The following is a 23393-nucleotide window of genomic DNA, read 5'->3' on the forward strand; positions in this document are numbered from 1 at the left end:
TCATTTTTGTTTTTCATTAGTACAGGTTAACTGAACTCTTGAGCACTTTTGTGTCTTTTCAAGCAAATTCAGATCAGGCTGCTCTAATCTTTAGGCCTAATCAAGGCTTTCTGAGTTTTGTAGATAGAAAAGTGTCCATATGAATTCATAAGTATGCTCTCGCTTTATCTTTCTGCCATTAGAAAAGACAAATCCCCTCAGAATATTCATGCCTAATCAGAACAGAATAATAAGCGAGCGCAATTGTATTGAAGGGGCCATTTAAATTTTTACTTTTCTCCTTATGTAATTACTCTCTTTGGTAGAGATACTGTGTCTACCTAATCTGCCCAACCCCCCCCCCACCCCGCCTTCTCTCTCTATTACACCCTGTCACCTATTATATTTTCCATTTCACCTCTCGTTTAGATACAGAGCCCTCTGTGAAAGTTCTTTATCTTTGACGTCAGTGGCTCAGACTCATCCTGTTGCACTCCTCTCTTACCACCACATTGTTTCTAGAGGAATTTAGATAACGCAAAAGCAATCATGAATGCATTTAATCATTGTGGATTACCACTGATTCGTACTTTGTTTAAAGCAAGTTCATAACGTCATTTAATATCTGTGCTTTGAATGTACTAAAGCAGGTTCTGAATATGTTTGGTTGACATCATTTTGCTTTACTGCATGCTAGTAGGCTTTGTTTCGTTACATGCAGTGTTGCACTCTAAACTGCGTTATATATTTTTTCTGGCCTATGTTTCTGTAATATTACATAGGGTTTGAACTGTTGATGAATTCAGTTTTCTCTTTGATTATCACAAAATGGAACATAATCATGCATCAGTTTTTCATGGTTATTTAGGCTAGGTAACATGCTACAATAATGACACATTTGCAATATTAATAGATGATCGATGATACTATAATTTCCCCCTAACACTCATTGTTGATAGTCAGTGAGACACTGAAGCATGGCTTTTAGCTAGCAGTCACCTTGAAACTTAGGCTTGCTTTTTGGTAGGCATCGAATCGAATCAGATGGTGAAGGTCGGATCATTGTCTTAGCTTGACCGGTGTTTTAGAAACGAGGTTTTGGCTATAGCCTTGCTCCCTCTTCATCATCGATATCTCGTGCTATCAGACATAAAAATTAACTAGACAATATAAAGAAAACAAAAAGAGTTTAGAGTCTGTTAGCTCCAGATATGCATGTGATTGTGAAACCTAACAGTCTGTCATGGATTTGTAGGTCCCTTATGAACAAATCTCTCCATGTTTGACTGCATTTGAGTGGTCTTCACAAATCCTTTACCGTTGCTGCTCTTATAAATTCAGTCACTTTGGAGTTCATTTATTTTTGCTAGGGATGATGGTGATCACACCTGCCATCACGATGGCTCTCTGCATGTTGGATTTTCAGTGAACCGATTCAGTGTCAAGCAACAAGTTGAGTGATTCTGATTAACTCTTATGCCCAAGTCTTCTCCCAGATGCTTTATAGGCCAATAAGCCTTCCAGAGTGTTTAAAATAGGCTTTGTCATGAATAGTTTTGATAGGATCTTTAGATACACTACAGTTCCTGTTACATTTGCATAAGAACTTGTTTGTAGCACATCACCTTTTCCTCCTAAGGTCTGTTTTACAGTGAACATACAGTTGTTACATAGGTTAAGTGAAAATGATTTCTAGGTTACTAGTGCAGAATATTTGTTGAAATATTGCCAAACCCAATCCACCTTATTTTTCACATAAGTGTGGGTTGGCCAATTGTTGACTGAATGTGTCTGGCTTCCAGTTATTTTTAGCTGTTCAAAACAGCTTGTTATGCTCCTTGATATTGCAAACTGGATGGCTGAACTTAGCATTGGGCTTGACTTAGCTGCAGCCCATGGGCCCTGCCCAGTACGGGGCTGTTTATGTTCGTTTCATTTGTTCAGTTATATGCAAGTCAGAAATTGTTAGCCGCATTTCCACTGTCGGGCCATTGTGCGCCAGGGCAATAAACGGGCCAGCCGTGGCTAAAACCCTCCAACTGAGAACTTCGAGGCCATAATCAAACGCTGTAAACTGGTACCTAACATTATTTCACATAGTCTAGAAGTGCACATTAGCTGGGTTTTAGATTTGTGGTAAACTTTTACGATATTTTTTAAATGTCCATAAAAAACTATTGTGAAATGACTGCGTTTGTTATGCGACTAAAACATAATATTTTTCCTCTTGTGATAAGTCATTTAAAAAAATCATGGCAATGGATGTTATATGTTTAAGTTTATCGCAGCCACTGCACTAGCCATTATTTTTAATCAAATGACACGTAGGCGTGTTATCCAAACATTAATGGAAAGGAAAGCCCCTTATACTTGGGACCGGCACTAAGCACAAAGCATGGTAAAAATGAGCTCAGCACCGAAACGGAAACTCTTTTTGCACCTATATAGAGGCTTGCTTGGGTGAGCAGTGTGAACTCTCTAACCTATTAATATGGACACTAAAATAAATATGAGCTTCTTTTGCCTGTGGCATGTAACCAGCCTAAGTTCCTCTCAGCACCTGGCTGACTCTACAACATGTGGGTCTCTGAAGTGTTGAGAGGTAGCAGGAACTCTCTATCTGCCATATGGGTTTACTTGGGTTTCTTTATTTTCCTTATTTTGTTTCCTTTACCCATTCTATAGTGCTCACAGTAAGCACCTGTTCAGAGTCTTTGAAAGCGGCGACCATTGAGCTTTTTTGGGATTTTTCTTTTTTCATTGGAAAAATGCTTTTGTTTTTGCCCATAGCTTTTTGTTTAAAGTACCCTTGTGTTTGGCCATGAAACTTATGTTCTCTGTTGTTTATACCTTAAATGCCTTTTTCTCAATCAATGAATGTCATCAAGTGATTGAGTGATATTCTACCCTCATTAGTCAGTCCAAATATGCTTATTTATGGATCTGGGAAAGGCTGATAGTGATCCATCTTTGTACTAAATGGGACATCTTTCTGTCCTGAAGTGAATGCATTGTCTAGCTATTGCATGATTTCTTAATTTAAACAACTGCATATGCTATATCCCGTAATGAGGACTGGTCATGAATGTGACATTTTTGTTCCATGCACCCTTTTGCATTTTTTGGGAGGAACCTAATGTTATGAGTTAGCACTAGAAGAATTATATTTAAAGTCATTCTTTTTTTTTTTTTGCATTGCATTGCTTTAGTTTGATTCATTTCAATTGACGTCATAATTCCTACTTTGGAAAACCACTTATGGGAACTGTCACATGACCAGTGCTCATGTCTCAAGACTATGGGAATATGGGATTAGCTGGCAGTGATCTGTTTTTGAAGTGCTAAGTCTGTTGGATTGATTAACAAGAAAATTGCAGGAGAGTGCTGGGGAGGTGTTACCAGCTGGTTAGTTTTGCTTATTTGTGATCTTTCTCTCCAAACATAATGCAATATGCATTAAAGCCTTGGGGCTCATCTGTACTTCCTATGAAAGGAACAATGCTACAGTTTTCCACCTCTTGTTGGTTAAATTGCAATCAATCAGCAGCCATTAATCAACAGCTCTAGGTGGAAAAATTATGCTGGGCCTATTTAGCTTTTTGACTTCAGGCAATGAAATGATGCGTGAAAAATGGAGCTAAAAAAGCTACCCAACTCTAAATCATTAGCTGCTTTTCCACCGTTGGGCCAAACCGTTCTCGTTGCTTAAACATTACATTCCATGTCAAACCGGCCCAGCCGATACCGATATGGTTTCATTTTCCACTGTGGGGGTGATAACGGAGCTTTTTGGAATGCAAATGCATCAGTTTACAGACGATAGAAGATGTAAATGGTGACCGCGTTATGGAGGATAATCAGATATTTCTTTTAATTTAATTATTAATTTGTGTTTACGTCATTTAAATAGTGCGCTTAGCCAGCTAGAGAGAAACTGGTAGCCACTAGCCAGGCAACAGACAAGTGACCAATCCTTTTTGCCTTTTATTGGATAGGACAGCTAGACAGGAAGTGAGGTGAGAGAGAGAGGGGGGGACGGGATCGGGAAAGGTCTACGAGCCGGGACTCAAACTCGGGTCGCCCAAAGCACAACGGCGCTACATGTCGGCGCACTTGCCCACAAGGCTATCGGCACCGACAAGTGACCTATCCTTCGGTACCAAGTCGGTGCTGAAATTTAAATATTGTGACACTTTGAGCGCTGTTGAGTGGAATCGTAAACACCTCTGATTGGCCGTTGTGTTCACGTGCTCATCGGATATGTCTGTGATTGGCTACAAGGATCAATGCATGGGAGCGTTTGAGAGCACACGGAAGTGTTTGAAAGTGTTTTTAAAAATGGGATCAACAACAATCAACAATAATCCCCAATATCTGCATTCTGCTCAGAATCTCTGCTTCAAAATTAAGGCCTTTTCACTTCGAACAGATACAGCATCTGCATTAAAGATGAAATGTTTTGTGTATGTGTGTGTGGGTGCATTCGGTTTAGAAATCTGGCCAGCTTCCCTCATCTTGTTTTCAAGATGGCTTGCTACACAGCACAACAGCAAGCGACGGATTCGTTACTGTCGTCCAACAGCATCCTTTCTACCACCGTCCCTCTGTGAAGCTGTTTCTGTAGCTGGAACGACTGTTCAGCAGGCACTATCCCTTTAGGCTGCTGTCACTATGAAAGGACACTTTTTCGATGTGAAGTTTGGGTTTGTAAGAAGCTTAAGGGGCAGCGCGTGGTGCTTGCATTTCGCCTCTGCGGAGGAGGACACGGATAATTACTCTAATGTGTAGAGTGTTGAAACAGCTGTGAATGTTATCACAACACAGAATTCTGATGAGTTTGCACAGTTGTACAGCCATCTCAAAGACGACTTGGATAAGGACTTTTCTTTATCAGCAAATGCATTCCTTGCCATGGCAAGGTTTTCAAAATCCTTCAGTATAAAAATCAGCCGTTTTTAAAAGTACTTGATTCTGATTGGTCAATTGCGGCATTCAACAGTCAGATGTTTCCTAGTACTCCCTGTCATCCATGGCAATGGCGTATATCCGTCTGAGTGACTGAAACTGGCGCTACTTTCACATCTTGCATATGACACCACAACCCTCTATGCACATCTTAGCAATAGAAGCCATTGGCTTTTTAAATATCTGAACGTACACTTAACATCAGTCGAACAAACATTATATTATGGTAATCAAGCACTATTTAAATGATAGAACTTCAGTAATTAGAACTAAAACTTGGTATCCATGTCATGTATGAATGCATATTTGTCATTTTAACTGAACTTAGGACTGGTGGTTAAGATATTGTTGGTCATTCAGCATTTCAAAAAAAATAAAAAAAGATTATTAAATACTATATACAACGCAATAAGGATTGATGAGCTGCAGGGTTCATGAATATTAATCACGTTATCAGTGTTCAACAAATTTGCTGAAATCACAATGAGGACGATTATAGGTTAGCGCTAGCTAATGAGATTGCGGTTTGCACATTAGTTCCACCCACTGCCGGAGAATCTGGCATATCTTCTGCTTGTTCTTAAAAGCTGAATAATTCCAAGTGAACCGTTATTTGGACAGGAAAATACAACAAAGAATATAGTTTACATGTAGTGCGTCGATTCTGCGCGGTATACAAGACTCTCACTCTCTGTGTCGGTAGGAGAAACGCAACGCTCTCAGCAAAGCGATGGTGCTTCGTGCGCCTTCACACTAGAGTTTGTTACATCGAATACAAGTTCACTGCGCATCCATTGAGCTGATTTGAAATAGTACAGATCGCCTGATGGAGAGCAAAACTCAAGCGCTCAGCGAGTGAAAATTTATCAAACACACACTGGCGAGTAAAATCTAAGAATTTATTAGCCAATGGCTAATGATAGACATTATTTAGTCGCCCAGAGTGAAGATTTAGTAGCATATGCGAATGATTTGTAGAGGTTTGCACCACTCGTAAAAGAAAAAGAAAAAGAATATCCAACTGGTGCCATCTTTCATCTCAATTATTAGCTGTAGTAAAGATGACCTTAGAATGTAAAAATGTTGTTATCACACAATATCCAACTAGGATGCTTTGGTGGCATTGAATGAAATTAGAATTTGTTGATGCACTGATGCCTATTAAAAACAAAAGCAACTAAAACTGCACGATCGATAGAAGCTTTGAAGGTTGAGAGGCAATCGGTCCGCATTCCTTGTCGCCAGGCCCCCGATGCCCTACATAATATAGTGCCCTGCTATTGTGAATAAAACATCTCCCTTTTGTGAGTGCAACAATAGAGCTGGACCCTGAAACTGGATTGTTGGACACTGGCTGTAAAACCTTTTCCCGCTTTTGTGGCCGATTAACAAAACAGTCCCGACCATAGAGGAACCATCAAACTGAACTTCTGGATTCTAAAGGCTTTTAATCAAAAACGGCCTTGAAAGATCAAATCGCATTATTGGAGATTGAGATACTGTTATATCCCACTTTGGCACTTTGGCCTACTTGAACCATTATTTCTGTGATATTTTTCCCCTTTTTCTTTATGGTTAGTCGGCTCTACTTGCTTTCCCCCCCATACACTGTTTTCTTTCTCATATGTTTCATTAATGTGAGCTTGTCTTTTAAGTCTTTTTTTAATCTCTCTTTTTGCCCTTTTATCAAAATCGGATTGAATGTAAAGGATACATCTGCATTCCCTATTTAATATGCCACCGCTAAGAAGCTTCACGTGATCCTTCAGCCTGCATGCCATGCAGCAGCTCCGTGTCATCCCATGTGCTTCTGAAAGATCTGAGCACAGCCTAATCCAGCTGCACGATTGAACCCAGCAGCCCGTCTGCCTTCTGCCCACCTCAAGCTGTGCCATTCACAGCACACAAGCCAAGAGAACATCCCTGATAAAAAACACAACAAGAAAACAGCATCACGAATGACTTAATCAGACTCATAATGGCACTGCCTGCTTATGTACGCAAATAATTCAGAGTTGGATCTTCACAATGCCACAAGTTCACAAATACAACCAAGTCATTCTCATTTTAGAGAACTGACTAGTTGTTTGCTGTGACATTTTTGAAGTTGAAAAGTAACATCGAGTCACACAGTTAATGTGTTTTCTTCATGATTTCTCATGTCCACCCTTCGTCAGAAGCATAGTTTTCAGTTTTCTGAGATGGTTGATGTGCCATGAGATTGTGAGCTGTTTTTGTGAGAGAAATCATCTTTGGAACGACTATCTTTATTACAGGTGTGTCTCGTTGTGTATCATATATCTGTGAAATTGTTGAAGGTTGACTAGAGGATTTGACCTTTTAGGAGTTTACGGTGTGATATCTCTCTTTCCATGATATTTATCTTAGAAATTACTTGTTTTTGCTGTGCTCCAGCACTGTAATTTGAGATTGGCCATTTCAGCACTTTTCAGTCGAACGGGTTGATGATGCCTTTAATCATAGCTGTGCGTGTGTGTGTGCGTGCGTGTGTGTGTGTGTGTGTGAGAGAGAGAGAGAGAGAGAGAGAGATATATGTTGGTTCCAATGAAGCTGCCATCAGTTCAATGAATGCGTTTTGAACCATGACCTGCTTGTCAGCTCTGTTAAAATATCTAAACATCCTTAAAATGAGAAATTTATTTGAGTCTTGTTTGAGGATATGAATTGAATTATGTTTTTCTTGGTACTTAATTTCTTGTTTGAAGTATAAATATAGCAATGTAGTGGGGTAAACAACAAGAAAAGCAATTTGCTGGTTGTGTAATAAAAATGCTTAAGATATATTGTCTGATAAGTTTAGTTTTAACTTAGATTAGTTTTGCTTCAAGTAAATGTTTCTTATTTTATGGATTTATAACTGGAAAACAGGACAAAAAATTATAATTAAGTAAATTAACATTAAGATTTTTGAATGCATCCTGTCTACAGCAAAAAAAAGTTCTTCTACATTGGAAATGTGCCCTTGTTTACTAGTTTCATTTCTTTCCTCCCATCAGTCCTCTCTATTGTGCATGCTGGTTATCTTTTATAGCTACTTTTAGTACATCAGCTAAATGAGTATAGTTCTTGTGAATTTTCTAAGTTGCAACATGAATAGAACAACCATCAACTTTTGCTAGAGTATATTTAGTGTTGATCTTGTGGAGAATTTCAGACAATCATGATTTAATGCACTATTTAATGCTCTACATGAAAAAACACACATTGACCAGTGGGCAGAAACAAGCATATGTCAGCCCTGGGCTTAAAGACACTTATTACAACAGATGTTGTGACTGAGAAATGTAAGGCTTTTGTGTTGTAGCGTTTGTGTCTTTTCTGCACAGTATTCAGGGTAAAGAATACTTGACTGCTCTGCACCATGTTTTTTTCCCTGGCACATTCTCTTTGGGGTTCAATAAAACATCCATTCTTCCATCCATGCTGGGCTATTTGTATCTCTTCATGAGCACATTTCTTATTCAGAGTTTTGTGAAATCTTCACCATTTTCTAGCCCATTTTGCCCCTTTTGTCTGTAGTTTGGGATCTCTCAGGGTTTAGGCCTATGTACTGAACAGGTGGTCTTTATGTTGACCCATCTGTCCGAAAGAGAGAGGGCAGCTGTCCTGCAGACGTCGTTTTTATTACCCCTGAGTGTTTTCCTAGTCTGAGAGTTTTGTTACGTTACTGCTGGTACTGGGATTCCTGACCTCTTTCCTTATTATTGTTCCAGGGTTTGGGTGTGTTCCGAGGTTAGTGGGACATGCTCTGCACCTGTCTTATCTACTGAGAAAGTGGCATGTTCACGTAAACTCCACACCTTCAAGGTCCACTTCTTTCTCTTTGACCTTTCAGAGGAAGCCCAGTTTTACATGATGTTTCATAAATTAGATGAATCTTATGAAAACTGTCACGAAAGAAAAAAGGATTTTTTTTTTTTTTTGCCTAAATAATTTTTTCAAATGTTTCAAAAACAATGTCATTTAAGCACAATATAGCCACAATTTCCACTACCATAATACAATTTCATTTATTTTTTTACCCTCTGGAACAAAACAATTATTTAAAGACATGTAAAAAAATAGATTCTAAAAGATTGTTTACTACTATAAGCTACAATTGAGCATCAGGGCTGAATGTAAAAATGAGCACATGTAATTGTTTTTAGTTATTATTATAAAAAATGTTATACCCTGAATATGCTATCTCCTTAAATGTGTTACCAACACTGACATTAGGGATGCACAATATATCAGCCACCATATTCGGCCAATATTATTTTCAATGTTATCGTTGTCGGCCTGATAAGAAAATCTGTTCGATATATTAAAGCCGATAATGTATTATTTCCTTCAGCTGAGACACTTCAGATGTTCACTATGATGGTTTTGAATTGCTTGAAATATGTTTGAAATCTCTTCAAAAAAGGAAAATATAGTTAAGTGCAACATGTCTGTCATATAGGCTACACAAAGGTATAATGAGAACATCATTATAATTGTGTGATTGGGACATGATTAGACTTTTGTTTTTGTAATCAGGCTCTCAAAAATTATCTACAAATTTGGATTTAGATTTATCGGCCAATATATCGGTTATCGGCGTTCAAATATAAGTAATTATCGGTTATCAGTATCTGCCAAAATGTTCATATCAGTGCATCCCTAATTGACATACCAGCATTGAAGGTTTTAAAACAGCTGAACATACTTCGGTATTCAGTTGTCTTTTTTCTGCCTGTCCTTGTGTCAATCCCAAACACACTCGCACCAGTGGGAGAAACAGGTGAGCCTCAGTCAACATCAGACAACAGGGCCTTCCCTTTCATTAGGCCGTCAACAGCAGAATGTTCACACACCTGTCAGCCCTCCCAGAGAGGGTTAATGAAGACTAACAGGGTTTCATGGACAGATGCATAGAATCATCCAGACTATTTACCAGTACATGCTAGTTGTTTTTGTCAGGTGGCCAATATTCTGTCTTCACGATGCATTTTCTTGCACATGATCTGATTACCATTGGTTCAATTAAGATGGTCATTACATCTACCGTCCGTCACACATCTATATGTGTGCTGCTGATCCTCTGGGACAGTCTAGACTCTAGAGGACAGTGCAGTTTCCCTGCTCCTGCTGGCCAGTGGGAGCACATTAGGAATTTGGTGTAGTTTCATTGCGGCATCCAGTCTGACTGTGTTGTGCTGTCAGAATATTAACCAGCCCTCCCACTTCTCCTTCCCTTCTCTTCTTCACCCCCCCCGTCCTCCCACCGGCCATGTGCTGAAAGGGCCTCTGGAGTGTTTTCATGGCACGTGGCCAGCCCCGGAGTGAATGTGAAGAATTTCTCCTGTTCTTTCCCTTTTCTCATTTGATCAATGCTCTCTCCGCTGTCCGCGAGGGAATACGGTGCTCGGCGCAGAGCAAAGGAAGAGTGTTAGACCCAGCGCAACGCAGCTCGTAATTAATAGGAAGATATTATGATTTAAGAGGAATAAGACGTTGAAGGGGTTCCTCACGTGGTCTCGACACGTTCTGCTAATCACGAGCCGAGTATTAAAGCGTTTTTTTGCTCAAGAATGATTTCCCAATATGCTTTATTCTCAATGAAAAGGAGTTGCACAAATGTATGAATGGGCCTCCTGATCATTTTCAGTGTTTGAATTGTGAAATTTTATGACTAGAGGTAGCAAGTAGATTATTATTATTACTTATAAACAATCAAGGCCTGGTTTCCACACTTCTTTTCTAAATGAATAGTGATATAACTAATTTATTTGTTGGTCTATTGTTTGGTCCGGTAAATGAGTGCTTGCTATGGCATTGTAGTTAACATTTGTTGAGTCTGATGAATGGGTTTCTGTCTTGAAGGGGCCATATTTCTATTTCCAGCCACATGTAAGAATAAAACCCTTAAGAAGCGAGTGAGATGGTATAATTTTAAAATCAATTACACACTCCATAGGGTCTGAGAACAAATTGCAAATGTGAATATGTGTTCCACTGAGGATTTTTTCCTTTCAGATGGCTTGAAAATGCTCAGGCTGCAGTCTTGCTGAAAACCCCCGAAGCGGACTCTTTGGCTGACTTGAGAGTCTGGGCTGACTTTAAGAGCCGTGCAGCGCACAGCGTGATTAACTACAGCTTGCCCGTTAAAGCCATAGAGTTGTTGAATGACTGGATACATTACTTTTTTCTCTTTAAAACACCCTACAAAGAACACTTTATATAACGGCTAAACCTTGAAAGTGAAGGACTCTTCATAATGCTTTTTTATGAAGATCAAATTCCACATATTACTGAATATTCATCAAATAGAGGATGAATGGATCAGTTGCATCTTTAATGTAAATGACAAAGATAAGTCTTCATGCTGACCTTTTGTATTTTATATACTCTCATCGCTAGAGATGGATGATTGACGGTATAATGAACTTATAGCATTAAACCGAGGGAGGCAGTATGGTCTTGAGTGAATGCAGTTTGCAGTGGGTGTTAGCACATGGCCAGGCTGGGGTCACATGGCCGTGGCTGGCTTCTGCTTCGTAATTAAGGTCCTGCAGCCAGTTGGGATTTAATTAAGACAACTGCTGCCAGATCAGTTTGCATTATTGTCAAATGTGCCTTGGATCACACTCTATCTTGTCTTATATGATCTTTGGTGCACATGAGGGTATTTGTTCATCCTCTATTTGAGACACTTGAGTGTGCTCAGCATCCGTCAACTAGTTTTAAAGGGTCTATATTCTACACTTTAGAGCATTTTATTTTTCCAACTGAAATCACTTATAATATTTAAGGTTTCTTGCACCAGAGTTTAGTTTTACTAGAGTTTTTTTTTTTTGTAAGTTTATATTTTTTATTCAGCAAGGATGCACTAAATTGATAAAGTGTAACGATTAGGGCTGCACGATTAATCGCAAGTAACATGGAAATCGTGCTTAAACCGATTTGGATTATTGCTATTATGAAATCGCAAAGGCTGCGATTAATTTTTTTTTATTTTGTATTTTTTTTTATGCGCAGCTTGTCAGTGAAGCATGGCTCTGTGATCAGTAGTAAATGCTGGTCCATCTGAAATCACTGTGAGTTTGAGTTGCTTATAACTTTCATTTGAAAAAGCAACACGCATCAAACATTTATGAACCTCTTGTCCAACAAAAGACAACATTTAATAAATCAAAGCGTTTCAATCTTCTGTTTATTCAGCTACAGATAGTATGAAGCCCATAGGGATTTCCTTGAATGACGTGCGGGTCATATTTGGTGTGTCTGCGTGAGAGAGCGGTCTGGCGTTCAGATGAGCAGCATTTACTACTGATCAGCCATGCTGCACTGACAAGCTGCGCATAAAATAATCGCAGCCGTTGCCAAATCGTGTGCGGTTTAATTCCGATTAATCGTGCAGCCCTAGTAAAGATTTTACAATGTTATATGCTGTTCTTTTCAACTTTTTATTTATCATAGAATCCTGAAAAAATATATCACAGATACCACAAAAATATTGAGCATAACAACTGTTTTCAACATCAATAATAAGAATTGTAATAAAAATCAGCATATTAGAATGATTTCTGAAGGATCATATAATATTGATCCTGAGTTTTGCATTCTCAGGAATACATTTTTTAAATATTAAAATGGCTATTTTCATTTATATCATTTTTCACACTGTTACTGTTTTTACTGTATTTAAAAAACAAACAAATGTAGCTTTGAGTATAAGACTTTTTTTTTTTTCTTCAACTTAAATGGAAGTGTATGTATAAATGATCTCTGTTAGGATTGGCTAACCACAACAATCTGGCATGGTTCACATTGTCTTTCATCATTACTGAGTGAAGTTTACCTATCATGGAGGTTTTTCTTTTAAGTTTCTTTGTAGTTTTCTGCATGGTTGAAGTGTACTGTGTTGCTTTGGTGCTCAGTATCAGTTTGGTGCCCCCATGACTGATAAGCCTGAAGAAGTGGAAAGTATTTTTTTTGGTCCTCTTTGGAGTAGCCTCAGTTTACACTGATGAGCTCAACAATCCAGATCACTTAAAGTTCCAGCTTTGAGTGGAATGTGGAGACCCGCACGCATCCAGATCTCTGACTCCAGAGTTATTCTCTGAGTGAAAAATGGAGAGCAGGGAGGTTAAGGCAGCTTAAAGGGGATCATGACTCATCACTTGCTGATTGCCATGTTTGGTACCGGAGCGGCTCGCTCTCACCTCCATGTGGACTTGATTACCTCAGTGAAAGCGGGAGAGAAAGACTTGAACACATCTCTGGACTCGGAGGGGTATTAATGAAAACATTATTTCAGTTTGCTTCAGAGTTTATTTTTGGGGGAGATGACTGCTCTGCTTTTGTTTTTGTTGTAACTTGCACGTATATTTTATATTTAGTGATTATTATTATTATTATTGTTTTATAGACTTAGGGAATTTTTTTTTTAAGTTATGTTCTGGCTCATCATCAAAATTACACATCATGCCATCGGCTGCTTAGTCTCATTATATTGTTCATTTTATTTATTTACACAAGTCATTGTTTAAAATGATTTTGGAATAGATTGCCTGTTTCTCCTAAAAGCTTGAACCATCAGTTGATGTTTACTGGTTAGCGACCCACTCACGTAATAGTTAAAATAGTTAAAAATAATAGTGACGTTTTTCTGTGTCATATATGTGGTCTTTATGCTGGACGATGTGTTAAAGAAGGATAGATGATCATGACCTTGTAAATATAAGTGTGGATTCCTGTGTATCTTTTTATGTCAGATGTTTCCAACGAGGAAATGTAATTTTGGAGATTCTTTTTATGTTCAGTCCCAAATAATTGACTACCCACAATCAATGCAATGTATCAGTTTTGTAATCAAAAACAGTCAATATGCTAATGTGTACTTGGTCAATGAATATTGTGTCCTGAGTTAATTGGACAAGTATGTCCTCTAAGGCCAACCCAATATAGCAGGGCCGTCGCCAGAACATATACAGGGTGGGCCATTTATATGGATACACCGTAGTAACATGGGAATGGTTGGTGATATTAAAGTCCTGTTTGTGGCACTTTAGTATATGTGAGGGGGCAAACTCCTCAAGATGGGTGGTGACCATCACATACAGTATACTAATGTGCCACAAACAGGACTTCAATATCACCAACCATTCCCATGTTATTACGGTGTATCCATATAAATGGCCCACCCTGTAGAATCGTTTTCATAGGGGGGCAAACTTTATGATCTGAGAAATAGACCTTAAACCAATAACAACCTGTAATTATAATAACTGAAGACCAAGTTCTATATTAAAATAACGCCACAACTACCACAGGTAGTCCAGCCTACAACTACACCAAAACCCATTGGCATTATGCCTATACACTTCATAAACTTGATTCACAAAAGCTCTTCAATACCACCAATAACACAATAATAATAATAATAAAAAACAGTATACCAAATAGCAATACAAAAATACGTCTGGGGCATATTGAAGTGTACCAAAGACTTGTAGAAAGACTTGAAAGATGGTGGGTCTCCAAGTGATAGTCATTTATAAATATAATTGTTTCAAGTTCCAATTTTCTGCACATTGAATCTCTTATTTACATAATTGTTTGTTATAATGATAAGATTTGTGAGAGTGCAGAACTTAGAATCCACTCGCTGCTCAAAATGCTGGAGTTTTTGTTCAGTGCTAATTTATACACTTCTGATTGGCCATTGCGTTAAAAAATCAACTGATATGTTTGTGATTGGCTACATTGCTCAATGCTGCAAAAAAAAAAAACATGTTGAAAATCGTTTGCCTGATGTTTTGCCAATACCGGTATGCTATTATTACAGAGTTAACTGATCCTAGACCAGCAGCTATGGCCAGCTTTTCCCTCTAAAAGCAATCAGAAGCAGCAGTAGTTAGTGGTTTGAGTGGGAAAATTATATTCTAGTCTCAAGTCCGGGTGGTATTTGTAGTATTCATAGGCTCATAATGGCAGAACTTGACTCATTAATATAGAATTAAATTGATTCTTTGCCACAGGAACTTTCACAATTTTGAGTAATTGAGTTTTTTTTTTTTTTTTTACATAGTGTGAAGCTTTTGTTGCAGTAATGCCAATTTTACCATTGTTTTGTAATGAATAATGGTTTACATCCGCTAAGTGCAATTTTTTTTTACAAAAAATGACAAAATACATTTGTTTATACTGTATTTACTATACTATATTTTACTGAATACTCCAAAAATAGACAGTGCCACATTATGTAAATGAAGCAAATTTTTCTTGTTGCATTTCTAGCAAGAATAGATGTATACATACTGTTACTCTGATGTAAAATGACGTATATCATGATATGATTTTGTCATACCTCCTCCTACCCCTACCATCTATTATTGACCCAGCTGTTAGACCTCATCTTTGTCCATGACTTTTCTCTCCTCTGTCCGAAAATTTTCAACATGATATTAAAAGATTTAGGGATTATGGTCTCAGCATCACTGAAGCACTAGATCCAGCTTGTGCCTGTTGAAATCTGCTGGTAAGCCGAGTGACAGAGCACCGAGGGTGACCTGGGTTTTTTTAGTTGACCCAGTCAGGAGCCGAGGCTTTCACAGCCTAGACGAAATGAGTGTTTTTTTTCCCTGTGCTTTGTAAGGGTGTCCTCTTTGATCCAGATATTTTTGCTTGATTCCAACCTTGATTGCATTAGGTATCATGAACTAACTTTTTACAGCATATATTTATCTTGGTTCATTTCAAAATAACATCACCCTGTCACCCTAAAATGAAAATGATCACTTACCATCATATTGTTCCAAAACTAACTCCTTAATTCATGTTAGTTCATAATACATTAGCTTACATTAATTTATAAAACTTAAAATGTTAAGTATTCTGTTAAGTAGTATGTTAAGTAGTATTATGTATTGTATTATGTTATGTAACTGACGTTACCAAATTAAACCTCACTTGTAAAGCATTTCCAAAGAAGTTATTGGATTATCTACAATAGGCAAATAGCTCTGATGTAAGTTTGTGGACGTGGAGAATGTGCTTTATTTTCCTTTTGAATATTTAACTGATTCCATGTAACAGCAGCTCTCTGTGCTCCGATATAAAAAGGAAAGTGCAACTGAAAACAGTGTCTAGCGGCTACTTTGGTTGTATAGAGATCAGAATGCTGATGGCCAGAGGCTGATGTAGTATTTCCTGAGAAACTGGGTGTAGAGCTGTATAGTCAGCGCTTTGTCAACAACTAGACACAAGTTTGGCAGCTGCTACAAGAAGGCCACTGCCTGAAGTGTATGTTTCTGCTCAGCAGATCAAAATTACCCTCGATTTGTTTTCTGTCATACTGAATTGTTTATGTTCAGAAATAGTGATAGTTTTTTCAAAGCAGCGCCAGTAAAACCCAGTGTTGTCACCTGCGGTTGGTTGATTGTCACATTATTGTGGGCATTGGTTGCACTTTGTGAGACATTTTTGGCAACATTTCGTGATCTCAAAGACAAAACTGCATTTCACAGTGTGCTTTACCTTCACTTTGTTGTAGCAACACCCTGTCGCTAACAAACGCTCCTTGCCACAGATGTTTTTATTTGAGAATTCAGATCAAATCCATCCAGACTACATGCTTGAATTATTGTATTGCTCCTCAGTTCCTCAATAACAACATGCAGGCCCTCACTGCGGTTGCTGTATGGGATTCCACCCATTTACTTGCTATGTGAAACACCACAAAAACTCTCAACTGTTCCAAACCAGAGGTGGAGAAAATAATTTTGGCTGTCCTTCTGAATGTTGCGACCAAGTTCCAGATAGTCTGAGAACAGCAAAAGTTTTGTTCTCTTTTCTTTCCAATCCCCTCCAAGTCTATCGGTCCCATCTCTTCAGATGTACGGACGAGGCCAAGTCACCATAGAGACAAGTTCAACAAATGGCCTGGATTGAAAGGTTAGCTTGGAGAAAGATACAGGGTTGTCTGCATTTTAAGGGATCTATTTAATAGTGGCCCTCTGTTTGGATCCCAGCTCATTCAGATTTGCAGTTTGGTTTCAGTGGCCTGTGCGTTCTCTTTCGAGGATAGGATTTCACTGCAGAGCTCCTCACCATGGTAACTTTAGAAAAGCCTCCACGGATTGAAGGACTAACCCCTTGTCTGCCAGTTACATCACTACGACATGTACTGAAGTTGCTTGCTTGAGTGGAAATAGACCTTAAGGGTTGAGTTCAGAGTGTTTAGCCTCTTGTTCCTTGCCACTTGGAACATTTGAAAGCAGAAGTGAATACTGTGCGCTAAAGAACGCCGTTTAAATTCCAAATCAATTCCTGAATGTGAATTGCGATTAGCAAAATGCATAATTGCAATTTGAATGTATGTTTATGATGAATTACAAATAATTCATATTTTCATTAAAATCAATAATTCATACAATAAAAAAAAAAAAATGCTGGGTTGTTTCAACCGATGTTTGGGTCAAATATGGACAAACCCAACCATTGGTTTAAATTTTGAAACGGTTGAGTTTGTCCATATTTGCCCCAAACACGGATTGAAACAACCCAGTATTATTTTTGCGTGTGGGTAATTCATAATAATTCAAAATAATTGTCGAAATTTATAAAACTTAATTAACCAGAAAAGCGATTGAAAAGAGAAAAGAGTTGAATGTGGGCTTGACAAAGCTTGGTTTAAAAGATTTAAAACCTTTACATTTTGAAAGAAAGATGTAGGTGTATACACCATACACTCAGTGTAGCACCATATTTAATTTGTTACAGGAATGAAAACAAGGCTGTGAGGGATAGAAATACAGTGTTCAATGGATTGTACTGTTGTTTGACAACATACTTATTGTTCAGCTGATGAAACGTCTTTCCCAAAAAAACTTTCATTTGACAAAAAGTTATTATTGAAAATTGTGGGTGACTAACCTGGTTAAGGTCCTGTAAATTCCTTTTTCTGTCATTCCAGTTCAACTTCCTGTGAAGTGTGGACATTTCAATTCAGATTCCAAATAATATTTGAAAGGGAGCCAATTGACCGTTCGCAAAGACCCGCCTGCTTTAGTTGCTGTTGCTATGTCCGACAAGCCATGTCCACACCATGTTCTCACGCGGTGAAAAATACATCAATACTCTGACAACGCGCTGACAGACAGGACAGAGCAGGTTACTTTTGATATGAAACAAAGACTCAACTTTAAAATTTGGTAATAAAAAAATTATAAAAAAAATTAAACAATAAATACGTTTTGTGGCTCTTTAATGTGTCTGACAGATCGCTGTAGAGCCTCAGTAAAAGCTGCCCGTGAACCGATCATCTCTTCCTTCTAGTTAATTTATAGCATCAAATAAACATGAATGAACATCAGAAGTAATGTTGTTTCAACCGTGGAGAGACGTCAGCACCGTTTTTCAAATCCACCGACGTTAATAAATCTACTAACTCTCCTGACTGCTTTGTCGGACAAAAATGGCGGATTCGGTAGATGGCGGATTATCATTGGTCAGATCGCCTATCAATCAAACTCCCTGCGAAGGGTGAATTGTAAACATTGGGCAGGAGCATGTTGATGTGAAATATGAATCCTGAAAGTTACAGGGGTGTGATTCTTCCGGATAAATCCGGAAATCCGGCTTTTCCGACCTGAAAATTATGCTCTCGTAAATCATGCAAATCCGCTTCTTTTTTGGGGGGCGGGTCGAGCGTAAAGCACGGCACGGTTATATGACCGCTCACCGCTGTCAACGTTTTTTTGTGCCTCAGGCTCTGATTCATGTCTTCATGTCACTCCGCAAGTAGTCCATTCATTTGTTACGATGGAACTTCCTTCAAAGTAGAGCTCCACCAAAGAGCCTGCACTCGTTGCGGAAGGTTATCTAAAGTGTGCTAAGAATTTTGGACGTGCGGGGCGAACTATTTATTTTCTTAGCTGAAGCCGACAACGGGACAAAATAAATGTTAAGACTAAGAGAGACATAGTGGAGTTCCTATTTTCGTTTTGACAAGTATAATAAAGTCTTCCCCTTACATGACCTGGCAAGTGACATTATTCTAAAACGCATAAAACTCCCCCGACATGGTTAGAAAATACTGCCTCTAGAGCCATAGCAAGATCAGATTAGCCTACGGAAGCCCTGAACCGCAAAAAAAAAAAAAAAAAAAAAAAATTCTAGCTTTTCGAGATTAAAGCCGAAACATTTCGAGAATAAAGTCGAAAGTGTACGAAAATACAGTCTTCCGTAGAAGTTGCGTGTGTGCTTGCCGTTGTTTCACATTGCTGCACAGGCATTCATAACGGTGCGCGTCCACTGGCGCAGCTTGAGTGTTTCCAATTCCTTACGCGCGCATGCGTGTGTAAAGAAATGCGCTTGTTAAGTCGAACAGCCTCGGACATGGATCTACACAAAATAGCTTTTTACTTTTATCTGGGCTTTCAACAAAAGGAAATTCTACAGGTGTTGTGTCATGGTAGGAGCGCCGTATATTTTCCTGCTTTTTTGTGCTTTGCCAATCGCACCTATGAGTTGACCAAGACCTATTAAAGTTGAATTCATCGTAATGCTGCATTTATTTCAAAGCCTGTGGTTTGTAGCCCTCTTGTGAGCTTCATGGAAGCAGCTTTTTAACTACCAGTCATCATTCATGCTTGTTAGACTTCTATCATCCCATCTGGGTTTGATTTTAATGGACAGTAAATGAACTGTCACTGCTCCACTGCCCCAGTTGGGAAACGAATGAGAGACGTAGGGCGAAAGAGAAAAAAAAAAGTCAGTGAGCTCACGACACCCTTCAGTCAGCAGGTTTATTTTGGGGAGAGGGGACATTCTTGAGGGGACTGCCCAGCAGGACCAATTTAACCCTGAGGGAGGGGTCCTAACGGCAAAGCTTGTCCCGGCTTCGTCTCGGAGTCCCACAGACCCGTCAGGAGGCTGACAGCTTCGAGGACACCTCGGGCTCAGAGGAATCTGGAAACTTTAGAGAAGGACAGTAGTAAGCAGACTCCTTGCGGGTGGAGGATTGGAACACGCAGCGATGACACGTGACGTGTAAGTCTCCTAGAAAGTGGTCAGTTGAGGCCTGTAAGGTCCAGTGGACATGTAGAGGTTTTTTTGTAAATTAATTCTGGATATTTCTGTATTGTGAACATGTGGAAAAGTAATCGTACTTGATGCCTTTCCTGATAGCTAATCTTGGTGTTCTCTGGTGTCCGAGTAAAAATAGAGACTATAAAGTGTACCCTTTGGCTTTTGCTGATTAGGTTTTAACTTGAAGTGGATTGGATTATCATAACACAAAGTGAATATTAAACTCAACCACCTTATGTTAAATTTAGGATGAACGCAGTGACCAACCGAATTATTTTGAGCTTAGAGAAGGGCGTAAAGCACCAAAATAGAGAGCACTTATCAAAGTGACATGGTTAGAGCTTGTACAGTAAAGACAGTATAATACTTGATCAGTATATTTTTAACATTAATTAGATATCATAAATTAACTGAATTTAAGTTCATGTTAAGTAACAAATACTACTGAACCTGTTTTTAGCTTCTGAATTGCGTCATTTTTATGATGTTTGTTGTTGCATGTAAAGTATAAAGTGTAACTAATTATTTTTTTCCCTTAAGCAGTGATGCAGTTTTGATTTGAAATATTATTCATGTTTTGCCAAATGAAAGCCGTGTTGGTGTATCCAGGCATGTTCTATTTTTGTAGAAATGAATATAAACCTTTCTCACTAGATATTGTGAGTAATGTGTTAGTTCACAGGTATCATGAATCAATGGATTCTAATAGTCATTGTGGTTTGCTTTCTCCCCACACAGCCAGCTGGGTTTTGATGTTTTTGCTGAACTATACTCCTGTGTTAAACAATAAATTAGCAACTCACCAGCATGTGCATATATCTTTAGCAGATGGGGAATGCTGTGGCTTTTTTTTTTTTTTTTTCAGTTTCTATGTAAATGAGCTCAGCAGTGTAGTCAGGGACAGGTTTTATGTATACAGTACAAAACAGTTTATTCAGAATCACAATATTTTGTGATTTGTAGCTTTTTTTTTCTTGTCACTTTTGCCTTTTTATCACTAGGGGTACTAAGACACTATTTTCTGTAAAGCTGCTTTGAAGCAATGTTCATTGTGAAAAGCACTGTACAAATATACCTGTCTTGTTTCAATAAATTTGACAGTCACCTCTGTCAAAGTGGTTTCTGTAAGACAAGTCTCACAGGTCTGATATTTACAAGTGTTTACAATTCCCTTGATGGTTTCGTTTGGTGTGTTGTGTAGGTGCACCTGCAGAGTAAAAAAAAAAAAAAAAAAGATTTATGAGTATTTTTCCATCTGTTGTGTTAGTTAAAACTTGCATACTTTTTTGATGTTCTTCTTTTACCTACAGATGAGCACCATGTGTGTCGATTACTAAAATCTGTTAAAGTACTGACTTGTCATTTATTGATTTCTGAATTTGTAGTGGATTGTGCGTTGGATATATATATAAACACACACATGCATACACCTTTTCTTCATACTTCCTGTATTTGCAAGTGGATGGGAAATCCTGCAATTATTTTTTTAACATTTCTTTTATCTGTGTGTTTGAATGTTGACACAATGTGTGCTATTTCGGGAGATTCTTTCTTGGCTTTGTGATATTATATAATGGGATTCCGCTGCATTTTTTTTTTAATATATGCAAATGAGGGTCTAAATATAAAATCTGTTGGTTTATAATGCGCTCTGTCATGACGCAGCAGGCGTCTGGCATGTACAGTCATAATAGTTTGGTGAGCTGATTGCTAAATAAGTCACCTGGAATCGCCATATGTGTTTGTTTGGGATATTGACGCTTTGGGTCTTTGTGTCTGTGCTGCAGTAGATCATTAGCATTGCCTTGCTTGTCCTGCTTGGTCTAATCCAGTCTCTTTCTACCCCTCGGCATAGCTCTCAATTAACATCACAACACGTAACCTATCATTATTATTATCATAAGGTTGTAGATGTCATGAACCTTTACACAAGGTAAAACGTGTATTTGAGGCAGAACGGGTGAATATGTACAGTGCCGCATTACTTCCCTCCATTTGTTATTCTGAGGATGATGTGTGGTACTGATCTGGGGATTTTTCTGTCTGTCTGCTTCCGAGAGTGCAGAGAACACAAGAGCCCTGTGGCCTTCTGCTGTTCTTTTTGCACATTTGAAGGGCACAGTCATCTTTTTGAAGTGAAAGTTTAAATTATCAGTGGAATCTTATTCAGTCTTATTCAGAACCAGTTCTACTTTTTTTTTTTTTATTACAGAATGTGAGCAAAAATCGAAACCAGATTTGTTAATAACCTTAATAATTATCATCTTTAGTGAATTATGTGTTTACAAACCCAAAATAACAATAAATCAGTACCATATCTTGACTTTCTACCATGCTGGGGTATGTTTTCCAAAGCCATGGTCGCAAGTTCTGTTGTTACCAATAGAGTTCAATGGAACGTGTGACCATAGTTACATAGCGATGCTTTTGGGAAACGTAAACCAGGTCAGTAGTGACCTCTTAACCTTTTGTAAGGTTTTGCCTGTAAGTGTTGGTATAAAGAAACTCTGCTGTCAGCACTATTCAGAAGACTGTTTAGTCTAAGGGCGGATGAGTCGTATCCTCACCACTTCAGATGATTAATGGTCTTTTTACTGCTAGGGGTAATGCTGTTGTATTAAGTTCATTTGAAAATAAAGTTATAAATCAAGTCCAAAAAGTATCATGTAAAGCAATACAGTGATTCTTGATGGGTTTTAGTGCCATTTAATGCTTGGTGCCTATTGTAGCATTTAGTTTTTCTTGTGACATTGAGATGGTTTGAGTTTTGTTTGGGATCCTGCTTGGAGCCAGACACTAGCAGTCAGTCAGTCTGTCTGTCTGCTGTCACATGTATTAGAATATAGCAGCATGCTGGGAGGTTGTTGCTAGGGGCAAGATAGAGCGCTTGCATATGTAAAGGTAAAGTAATTCGCATGGTTTTGCATTTCAGCTTTGAGCGGCTCAAGATTTGGATCACAATTCGAGGTGTAAAAATAAATCGATTCATAACGCATCTGCTAAAAAATGAAATAAGATTTGATATTCAATTATAATTACTACATTAATACCCAAAGTATTTACATTAATTATCTTTATGATATTTTTTATTGTAAATTTTTACTCAGTCCAGATTTCCAATAAAAAAAAATGTATTGGCACAAAATTATGAATTTTACTAAAACTACTGATTTGGATCAAATCAAGTTGACCAAGTTTCAGATTTCATGGTGCATTTAGTAAGGGCTACACGATAGTCATCAAATCGTTCACTTAATAGGCCTGTAGGTGGCGTATGGACTTTATTTAACCAACTATGAGAGTTTCATCAAACGGAAAATCAATACAAAAACAAAGTGGCTCCTACTCTTAATTCCAACTTTCTATTG

The 23393-nt window shown here is 38.3% G+C and overlaps 1 protein-coding gene across 8 annotated transcripts in view; it reads left to right on the top strand.

Annotated features, from left to right (window-relative positions):
• The window catches only part of enah (ENAH actin regulator), a 108438-nt gene that overhangs the window by 2022 nt on the left and 83023 nt on the right, over nucleotides 1-23393 (top strand). For 2 of the 8 annotated variants that reach the window (XM_084433046.1, XM_084433052.1), the window contains exon 1: nucleotides 19855-19986. The exons of 4 other annotated variants lie outside the window; for them this stretch is intronic. In XM_084433046.1, coding sequence (XP_084289172.1) covers nucleotides 19973-19986 — 14 coding nt within the window. In that variant the 5' untranslated portion in view covers nucleotides 19855-19972. Of the gene's footprint in view, nucleotides 1-19773; nucleotides 19987-23393 lie in introns of those variants that run through there. 2 more of the 8 variants (XM_084433048.1, XM_084433043.1) reach the window with 2 other exon arrangements.

Source organism: Rutilus rutilus, assembly GCF_951802725.1.
Source record: "Rutilus rutilus genome assembly, chromosome: 15".
NCBI classification, from domain to species: Eukaryota; Metazoa; Chordata; class Actinopteri; order Cypriniformes; family Leuciscidae; genus Rutilus; species Rutilus rutilus.